The sequence below is a fragment of the Sinohyriopsis cumingii genome, chromosome 6, assembly GCF_028554795.1.
Source record: "Sinohyriopsis cumingii isolate HCF-2022 chromosome 6, ASM2855479v2, whole genome shotgun sequence".
Lineage (NCBI taxonomy): Eukaryota > Metazoa > Mollusca > Bivalvia > Unionida > Unionidae > Sinohyriopsis > Sinohyriopsis cumingii.
The window spans coordinates 107,985,571-107,996,726 of NC_142966.1; the positions used below are offsets into that span (position 1 = coordinate 107,985,571).

An 11,156-nucleotide genomic window follows, 5' to 3' on the forward strand; every position below is an offset into this window, starting at 1 on the left:
CAGTACTGCTATCGTTCGCCATTAAGGCTCCATTTACATGGAGTGCATGCGATGTTCACGTTCCGTATTTCGGTTACCGTGAAGGTTAGACAGTGTCGTTGTCATTGCTGACTGTAACAATCAACGTTTCGAAAGTCTTGTGTTGATCCAGCGACACAAACGGGACAAGCTTATCCCGTGCCACTTAGTTAACGAGGGAGGCCATTGTTATGTATGTATGTGTCTACCTCGAGGTCTGCAGGGTGGTTATCAATACTAAATGGAAGCGATGGCCCATAGACGCTTGAATGGTCGCCGCCAAAGAAGCCAAGAGAGTATACTATAAGTTTGTTTGTTGTTAACGCATGCATGCCCATGGACTCCGTCTGGATACATCGACTTGTTGTGTCCATCGTCACGAGACTCCTCCTATTCATTCTGTATATCCCCATTTTGTGATCGTCGCTGCGTATGTCCATTACCTGATGCTGAAAGTCATTCCGCTCAGTAACGTCCTCTAGGTACAGGCCGTACCTCAAATTGTTTTAAAGACTGCTCTTGAGATTTATTTGGCTTTCCTGATTTTCCGCTGGTCTGCCCTCAGGATAAAGTACATCTTCAGGCAGATGCAAATAAACGCTGCAATCGTGACCCCTACGCATCTATGTTTAAACTTGCCGATGACCCTTTGTGTCGGCGGGGCTGAACAGCGGGATGTTCTTTGGGGTAATTGCTTGAGTCATACAGAGAATATTTTCACCCGTGTCACAGTTCAGACTCACCGTTATGATTTTTATGAGCAGGCTGTAAATGCCCGTGTAAAGAAATATTCTCTATTCCACCGTACCTTACCTTGATGCTGGTTTAGTAGAAGTAAATCAACAGCTTGCTTAAAGCTGACGTTCATGTTGTGAACAGCGATCAGGTTGCAGTCCAAGATATTCTACATATGAAACGAGTGACAGCAACCGGGTATGAAGCTTGGTTTCCTCATAATACGGCTTAACCACGTTTGCCGTATCTTGACCAAGACTGAGTACTTCACAAATTTTAAGAGGTATTTCAAAAATGTTTTTAGCATGACCAATGCAACTGGTGGAAAGCTAGAGGTAGGAGCCATCCACAAGCTCTCGTCGAACACCAATATTCAGTTAAAATGTCGCCTTCAGAGACTAGTATGGAGTAGTGGTACTGGTAGTGGACCAAAGACGTTCTTTTAATCGCAGGCTGTGGACATGCGTTCAGGCTCTAGTTCTTTCACTAACCACGCTAATATGCTTTCTCTTTCTCTATCTCCTCTCTGGCACACACAATTTCTTGTGGAACCAGTAAGAAAGTAGCCCTTTAATGCCAACTCGATCGAGTACGAGTGAGTTTTCAGTTCACTTTAATGCCCCGTTCCCAGGTTCTACATCGTCGCCAAACCCTAAATGTATTGTTAGCGTTAGGTAGATGAGCCAGCTCTTTAGCTGCATCATAACCCAGGTCATACTAGGGTTGTTTGCTGCCGCATGCCTCTTTCTGGCCATCAAGATTTCTTCACTGAGTCAATGAACAGGTTGAAATTCGTCAGTAGCTCTTGGCGGACGCCGGTCTTTTACAGAAGAGCGTCTCAGCTCTTATTGTCTTGGTCCAGGTCGCAGACCTTGATTAAGGTGTCACGTAAGGCTTCAAAGATGTCTATCAGCAGCAGCATACACTGTTAGCGCGCTCGGAGCTTTATTCAGAAATACTGACTCGGCTGAACTGGCTATAGAATGCCTCCGTCATCGAAAGCTTTGTTACTGAATGGTACCTAACTGATTACGTATTCATAGGGATAGAAGCCGTTTCTGGTAAAAAGGCCAATATCATGGCTGATGTACCGACTTGTGATGCGAATATTTATATTGCCATCTATAAACTTCTATGAAAAAATCCATATAAATTTCCATAGTATTTGGCATGACACTGATTTTGCCATCGAGGCAGTTTAGATAGCGCCTATGATAAGGTGCCCGCCGTAGCCGCGCAGATTATGCTGCACAAATGGCACCATAAATATTTCTAGGTTGATGCGTGGCCTGATGTTACATTCGTACCGATTATGTGATAGCTGTCCCGCGCCAAGTCACCCCCAGCTTCTCGCAACATATGTGGCAGCCTACCGCTTCCTTGGAAGGTCTCACGTTCGTCTTTTATTTTCATATCGGTACGATTATAGAAAAACTCCCAGTCTTCGCCACCATCACACTATTTAGGATCTGGATAAAGACAGAAACAGACTCCTTTCTTTCGTGTAACACCGACTCCTCGCATTGTTTAAACATAAACTAATTAACAAATAGAAGCAAACAAGCTTTCTAAAAATTAACAAATAATTTAATGATTAAAGGTATAAAATGAATATTTAAGAGGAACATATAGTATTATGAATTAAATCCAAAATAATTCCAAATGATCTATCACAAGTCCTCAAGAATGTTCAGAATTAGTTCCAGATGCTTGAATGAAATGGTCTGCAAACTGTTCTGATATATCACAATTGCATTGTCCAGAGCTCCAATGAATAATTTCAGAATAGTCCCAGAATAAAATCTTAGGTCCAATGAGCACTTTGTAATTCAAGTAAATAAACCAAATGTCAAATTATATCAAAACACAACGGTAAACACATCTGCAGACTCATGTTAAAACAATGGCTTATGAATTAGGATTCTAAAACGGGCTTAATGTAACTGCTCAGTTCTGCTCTGATATACACACATACGGCTACTACTTAGTACGTGACATTTCACAATTCCCCACGTCGCAAAAGAACCCACGTGACAGACCCGTCCAATGGGAAATAACTTAATTCTTCTAAGAACCCATTTGACCGACCTATCCAATGGGAAATCATCCGAAACTCGTAAATAGGTGTATTGCAAATATTATTATTAATGATCGTAAACACCAATTTATAAATCCTATGCAATCCACAGGCACTATTAATATCTTAAGATAGAACCTATACCCATGTACAAAAATAGCTATCTAATATAGTGTTTACAGATGATCATTATAATTTACAGTCAGAAACAAAAGTTACACACAATATAGATGCATTCATGTACAAAAAGTTACTGAAAATATAAATACACATGACAACACACCCTGTCGCAATAGATGACAAAAAAGCAAAAAGCCACAACGTTTTTGGATAGATGGCTCAACCATGCCCCTGGGAGCCAGAACTGGTTGTGGGGCTGACTGTAGAGCCCATCTCATCGGTATTGCGTTCAGCACGTCATCATATAATTCCATTTGTGTTATTTGTCTGTATTGCAGAAGCTCTTTCACACTAGTGATAATACACATAATTCTCCACGTAGGGCAAGCTTTATAAAAAGCATCCATGAGTATCATAGAAACAGCCCCTTTCATACTTATAACTTACATATCACTTTAATAAAATATATCCCTGCTCTTTCCTCCACTAACTTCATTTCTCTTTCTGATTTTTCCTGCCACAACCCACACATATGCTGTAATCGGTCCATATTCCAATAACACTCTTCCTGCATGGATCAGTGCTAAATACTCTTCTGAACTATGCCAATACGCATACAGTACTGACCAACACAGTTTATCCCACACACCTCTTCACCGGCTAGTTTAAACCAAGTATACTTGTTTTCACATCCAGACAGGCTACTCTCACGGTATACCCTTTAGTCTGTATATTTTTTTAAAAATTTGGTTTCAGCCAACCTTACTGGTGCATCGGTAGATTAGGAAATAGCGTTTTAGAATGTAGCCAACTTAGGGGAGGAACGGTCAGGGATAAAAGTAGAAAATAAAGTAGATGTGAATTTGTGCCTCAAGGTCTCATCACACCATTCTCCTCCACCCCCACCCCCGGAGTTTCGGAAACTTCCTGGAAACTCTGAAGTTCTGTAAATATTCGGATCAGCCCTTGGGGTGCTCGGTTTGGTAACAAAACACATATTCAGCGCCTAGCGGGACTTTTTAACGTGTGTTGTGTGGGAGGGGAGATAACTTTAGCCTGAATTTCTATTTCACAGCTGTGTATGCCGATATACACCCGTATCATCCATTTATCAACAAATATGTCTAACAGTCTAACAGCACTTCTGCGTATTTGTATTCGTATTTCAAGGACGGTGATATCCACATTGCGGTAAGGAAATGAAAAGAATCAGACATAACAAATTATAATTAACGCATTTTGCATAAATTCTTGCTAACCCTCCACTATGAATTATTGAGCTCCGCATGTCTCATATAACGATTGGAAGTCTTTTCTAATTCGCATCAAACCAAGACGACTGAGGGAAAAGTAAACTTCGTGTCGCAAATCTAAGATTTATAAATGGATCGGAGCCTAAACCAAAATCTCCTGACTGGAATTGTTAAAATGAGTTCAGATTTTTGTATGGTAAGATTTGTTTTTCTATTTACGCCTGATATAATGTCTTGAAGAACGTTATACTTATAATTTTTTAAAAGTCATGACATAGCAAACTGTGTAAATAAATTCAGCTCTTATTTTCTCCAACCGTTTCCATAATTGTTGCTACACCACATGGGCGACAGCACATAGAGGCAAGGGGGGGGGGCACTTGCCACCTCAACCCCGATTTCACCCCAAATAGCTAACACATGTTTGCCCCCCACCCCAAACAATTCTACGAACGTCCCTGCTACTTCAGAATTTAAGAAAAGTTTTACCCGAAAATGTTTACGTCTTTAATGCTTTTTTGGCTTATTCGCTGTACACAGCTTAATACTTTCTGTTTTTATATAATCCGCCTCTCTCTCTCTCTCTCTCTCTCTCACACACACACACACACACACACACACACACACACACAAACGCACACACACACATAATGTCCTGTCCTGCAAGAATTTACATTAAAATCTTACTTTTTATTTATGCAGTATAGAATACGTATGTTCAAATTCGTGATTAAATATACTTGTGTTGCCTGTGTATATCCAGTACAATGGAGAGAGAGAGAGGGAGACAGAGACAGAGAGACAGAGAGAATTATTAGTAAAATTCCAGATACCTGTATCACTATAAACGGATATTCCATGAAGGAACACGATTAATAAAATCCTCGCATTGCGTTCCATGTCGAAAACCCATACCTTCCGATACTGTGAAATATGTGAATAACTATAATGTGTATAACAAATTCACGCCTAATCCTTTGTTCTACAAAACTGTGTCAGCTCCATAGATTTTGACTTTTTCTTTACAAAGCACTTTAAATTCTCCCTAGTTTCAAAGACAAAAGACGGTAAGATGATACCTTAACGAACGTATATGCCTGCGTGTAGTCATTTTATAATGAGGTGCAATTTGATTCATATATCGTAAGCCTTTGTACGCTCAATTCTTCAGCAAGAATTATTAGTTACCCCTGAGGGTGCTAACGCTTAGCTTAGAAATCGATGACGCCGAAATTGTCAATGAGGGTCATCACAATTGTAGTCATTATTGTTGTTGTTATCATTAGTAGTAGCAGAATTAGTAGTAGTAGTAGTTTTTCCACACAAAACGTTCTTCTTCGGCATTGATTATTTGGCTTGTGTTTTCTCATAAGATCGAACCAAAGACGTTGAATACTGTTTACTGTGGGTCCGGCTTTAAAGCTTTCTCTAACGTCTTCAGCCTGTTCTTGTGTGGACGTCAAAATTCCTCTTCATATTCTTCTTCGTCACATTCGTAGTAGTAGTAGTAGTAGTGGTGGTTGTGGTGGTGGTAATGGTAGTACTGGTGTTATATCTGTTTTCTTCGGTGATCAAATCCTTACCTTCGCGTCGTTATTTTCTGTAAATTTTGTCAGATTCATATTAATGATTCGCCAAAAGGAACTAGAAATACATACATATCTCCATGAAATGCTTCATAAAAGTTATCTGGTATTAAAATGAAAATCAGCGTTGATACCTGCACAATGCTGTCTTCGAAATTTGTGCTCGACTTTTGGACGGTGACATATGGGGTTAAATATAATATAGCCATCAAAAACTACCGGTTTAATGCTTCATTACGCGCTAAATACGAAGGTTTGTAGATAGATGACCCGTTCCACTTCAGTTTTACATTAATTTGCCTTATCGACTGAAATACACATCGAATGTAACTATAAACACATTCCGGAACAATAACTTAGAAAAGGAACATTGTAATGGTAACATAAACGCCAGAACATGCATTTTGACACAGTCTCAATAAGAGATTTCGATGAATCATTTAAATTTAGTAATATATTTTCCTTCGACATACTGTATAATGTACATAATAAATGTATGAACCATGCAAGAAAAACATTTTGACGTATATTTCGGTGGCATTTTTGCTCCACAATGATCAAAGGATTTTCCAATTATTTTTTTCAAAATTTACACAGGATGATATAACTCCAATAATTAAAAACGATTGGTTGACATAACTCCAATATTCTAAACGATTGGATGATATAACTCTAATAAGACTCATGCTGAGTACTCTAGTAACCAAGATTTTCGATCTTACGTTATCCCATTAATTAATATGTTTTCTTCGCATCGAGAAACTAAAACATATATGCAAGATATCCACATAATCATGGTTGACAAAGAATATCTATATCTATTACAAAAACGACAAATTTGACTTATTAATAATTAACAGTACGTTCAACATTGTTAATGGATATCGAGGAAATATGAGCATAGTATAATTCTCAAGAAAACACACGGGCTGGATCAGCAGCGTACTAAAGGTAAATGGCGCTCGGGGCATCGATGATGGCCCAAACGGATTTGGCGCCCCAAGACCTCTCGCGTCCTTTTCATTGGTACAGCAAGACATCTGGAGCCCGGGAAAACCGCCCCGTCATTCCCCCTACCCCCGGAACGCTACTGGGCTGGATGACGTACGTGTGTTACGTAGTGGGGTGGCCGAATCGATCCTGTGTCATTCGGATTACGAGTCCGACGTCAGACGCTTTACCATCAAATATTTTTTGGTCCGTAGCATGATAGTGTTCACAAAGAACGATATTGGAGAGAAAACTATAAATGAAAGAAAAAAATGGTCCATACTTTATCCTAAAATGTATTAGGAAATGAAAAGTAATTCGGTTGGGACGAAGAAATTTGAGGGGATATAGGAAGCTGAATCAAGCAAAATAATGACAAAAGAAGAAAAATTTCACTCTACGGAAAGGGAAGGAGAGAAAGATTCTAAGTAATTAAGCATTCTCTTCCGCATAAACAAGAAACTTGTGTTTATAAAATACATATCCCCACTCTTCCCCGTTTTTGGCCTTCACCATTAATTTGAGCTTCTTGAATAGGTCTCTGAAGATAAGGAATACCACAGGATCATTTGTATTTTGATGACCATCAAGTAAAGGCATGGTAATATGATAGGATATTCAACAGGAGTAATCATGAATTATATAACTTATTCACTTAACTGGTTATTTTGATGTGTAAGGGGTGGACAGAGATAAGCCAACACTATTGACTACAGAGATACTTTCTTTCTTTATTTTGTTTAACATTTTTTGTTTAAAATTAAAATATTTTTTGGACTGAATATGATGCATAAATGTCGTGTTTTGACTAAGATTCCTTTCGGTAATGTAGATCGAAAATCTTGCATTAAACGCTTTGTGCCTTTTGGCTGCAACGTCGTGCATGTTTGTGCGGGATTTTGTTGATGGTGTGGGGAAGGGTCTCTAACATATTTGTACCTCACGGGGTCGTCAGAAGACAAAATCCTCCACCCCAAAATACCTTCAAAAGCAAAGACAACGTGTACCCCTCCCCAAAATAAAACGATGCCACCAACCCACCCAGAAATGTAAAAAAATACCACGAAACGATTCAGACTTTGTCCACTTACATGATAATTTTGCTGCTGTACAGACATTCCATTTAGTTTTTTAAAGGACGCGGCCATGTTCGTATCACGTGACATTCAGCCATTACGGCACTGTCGTCGTCATATTTACTGTAATATATATTATTTGCAAAACGTATTTTAGCTAATATTGCATCGCAGTGAAACAATATTTAGCGAACTGAGCTCAAAGAATTTCAGTCCTCTTGTAGTAGAGAACGTTTCTTGTCATTTGATGGGTTTTTTAAAAATTAATTTTTCACTATCATTGTTTTCATAGTCCCAACTTTTGAATCGTTTAATCACATTTATAAAGTTATTTACAGTACACGACTTTTTAAAACATTTATCTCTTATCAGTAACGTCGATTTTATGAATTATAATTTTAGTATCTTTATTTTCATTCCTGTATTCGTCCGTCTTTTAATTAGAACTTATTATGAAAACATCGCAAGGAGGTACATAGTTGAATATACAAGTATGACCCAACAGCTACATAATCTTTTCTCTCATTTCTTATCGAATTCATATAGTTATCTCAATTATGAATCATAACACAGTCATGATTTTCTTATTAGAAACAGAAAAAAGTAATTTCTTCTCAAAATATGGAAAATGGTGTTGACTAATGAGTAGATTTTTTAATTTTCAAGAAATGGAGGATGGTTTTTTATGATATATCAATTAAAGTAACAAGAAGCCATCAAGGGAATCAACCGCGTGATTTTCCGATTGCTTGGACATTGGAGTCTCTTATTTTACAAATTTTTTCTCAAATTTCAGAATTCCTCTGAAAGTTTAAACTTAAAAGCTTCTTGTAGTGAATGTTCTTGTTTCATTTAAATTAAACGGACAGTTGGGATGTTATTGCATTTTCCTCTACGATGACGTTTCAAAAGTACGGACATTAATTTTGTGAGCGCATTGTCGTGACCATAATTAAACTCATATTTTGTATTTATTTATATTCTGATGTAAATGTCAAGTTGCTGTGGTACAAATTCGAGAATTTCTGTGAGAAAATGAAATCCGAGAAAGAAGAAAATGGAAAAATGGTTGCAGTATATTCAACTTTTATTTAGTCTGTCTCGGGTGACACATATAAATGGTAGGTTAACGCAAATATTGGACGTTTGAAATGATTCGTAAAGGGGTGGGCAGCTGAGGGATTCGAGTGGAAGATTATTACAAAATGCCACAGATACAAAGCTGACTACCCTCACCGCCAAATGTATACTAACATAGTTTTTCAGACCCCTATACTTACTAGCTAAAAGTCACCCCTTCCCAAAAGAAAGCTATATATTTTGCGGAGTCAATGAATGTTGCATTAATAAATCTGCCTTTTTATGCCCTGGAATTGAACCATAAATGGTTATAGAGTGAAGATCTCAAAGTTTCAAATTTAAGACCCATGGACAAAATTGATGGAAGTATATATATATATATATATATATATATATATATATATATATATATATATATATATATATATATATTATAGACAGACAGACAGACAGTCTCTGGGGTAAGGAAAGACACCGGCTAATGACGTTTGTCAAGGGTTTGACTTGAATTATCACCTCGGTCATGGATTTAACACATCAGTTCTCAGACATGTGGCACGAACAACTCGGGGGTAATTTAAAATTTATGTAAGTCCTCACCACCAATGGAAAAGATCAAAATTACAAATCATTGGAAAATCAAGACCCATATAAAAATATTTACCAAACGTGTAATTCTATGAGGCTTTGATGTTGTCAAAAGAATGGTTGACATTACAAACGTGCGTTCATATATCCTAATGTACATAGATATTAGGCTAGACGGAAGAAATAATGAATTATATATATATATATATATATATATATATATATATATATATATATATATATATATATATATATATATATATATATATATATATATATATATATATATCGAGGTTCATGGGGATTATTCAGATGATTCTATTGTCCAAAAGCAGTTTGTCTCAGTTGTTTCTACCATATTTTACATATTCATTGTGAGTGTGCTTCCCTGGGCCTGAATGAGTTCCAGTTTAAAATTCAACAAAGGTGAATATAATGAAACGTGTGATTTATTTTACTATGTATTCTTGATCAGTCAGTTGTGCCTGAGTCAAATCACTGACGATTTACAAAAGAGATTTTGACTGTCCCAGTAATGTTAGCTTGAAATCGTATTGTAAATGTACTCGTATTCCTTGCTATTGTTCCACAATTATATACGGTAGAAACGTTTAAAGTATTAGAAACATATGTAGAAAGTGGGTCGGTAGAAGATTATGATACTTTTAGCATTGATCTGTGTAACTCAGTCTTATTAGACAAGTGAATAAAAACTAGTTCACCATCAGTTTTTATGCATTGTCATTTTTCGACCTGATTGCAATATCACATTATTCTCTCTCTCTCTCTCTCTCTCTCTCTCTCTCTCTCTCTCTTTCGCGCGCGCGCGCGCGTAATTGATATACATTTAAGAATGGGGTCATTACTTCGGGTTTTAAGCGTTGTTAAGTCTATGATGTCATTTACCCACTAGGCGTTGCCTCATTAGCCATGCTGTTTTCGGACAAACATATGATAGAGCGTTCAGTAGACCTTTTAGTTGTTTTCATCTTTGTCTAAGTGATAGCATAGTGTGATGTCCAGGAGGGACTTTTAAACAATGGTTGTGAAACACTTGTTATTGAAATTTGACTCACTGTTCCTGCCTTTATGCCTTGTTATACCCTTTAATAATAATAATAATAATAATAATAATAATAACAATAATAATAAAAAAGTTGTTTATTATTATTATTAGTTGTAGTAGTAGTAGTAGTAGTAGTATTAGAATTATTATTATTTTTAGTTGATCTTTGTATAATTCAGTTGTAAATATATGGATGTTAATTACAAGAATAAAGTACATTTTAATAATAAAAAATGTAAAAATTGTGCCCATTTTGAATAGAGTAACGCAAACTAACGCTTTTAAATTCTAACTTATACATCCCACACCCCTCGGAAAAATTCAATAATTGTAACTGACAGTGAAATATGTTTTCCCCGTGTTAGAAGACAGGTTGCTTCATCATTTAGATTCAAAGATTCAATGGTCTGGACCCATAACAAGACCATGAGTTTACATATACTTATTTACCACTCACTTGTAATACAGATTAAACGATAATACATCGACTGAAATTCGATCGGGGAGTGGGGATCAAGCGCGGTGCACGCGTCATTCGTAACCGGAATGTTTCGTACCCAACATTTT

The 11,156-nt window shown here is 37.1% G+C and overlaps 1 protein-coding gene across 1 annotated transcript in view; it reads right to left on the reverse strand.

Annotated features, from left to right (window-relative positions):
• The window catches only part of LOC149797679 (uncharacterized), a 29,195-nt gene extending 24,058 nt beyond the window's left edge, over positions 1 to 5,137 (reverse strand). The window contains exon 1 of the mRNA XM_089960788.1: positions 5,037 to 5,137. Coding sequence (XP_089816914.1) covers positions 5,037 to 5,103 — 67 coding nt within the window. The 5' untranslated portion in view covers positions 5,104 to 5,137. The remainder of the gene's footprint in view (positions 1 to 5,036) is intronic.
• Positions 5,138 to 11,156: the final 6,019 nt, after the last annotated feature.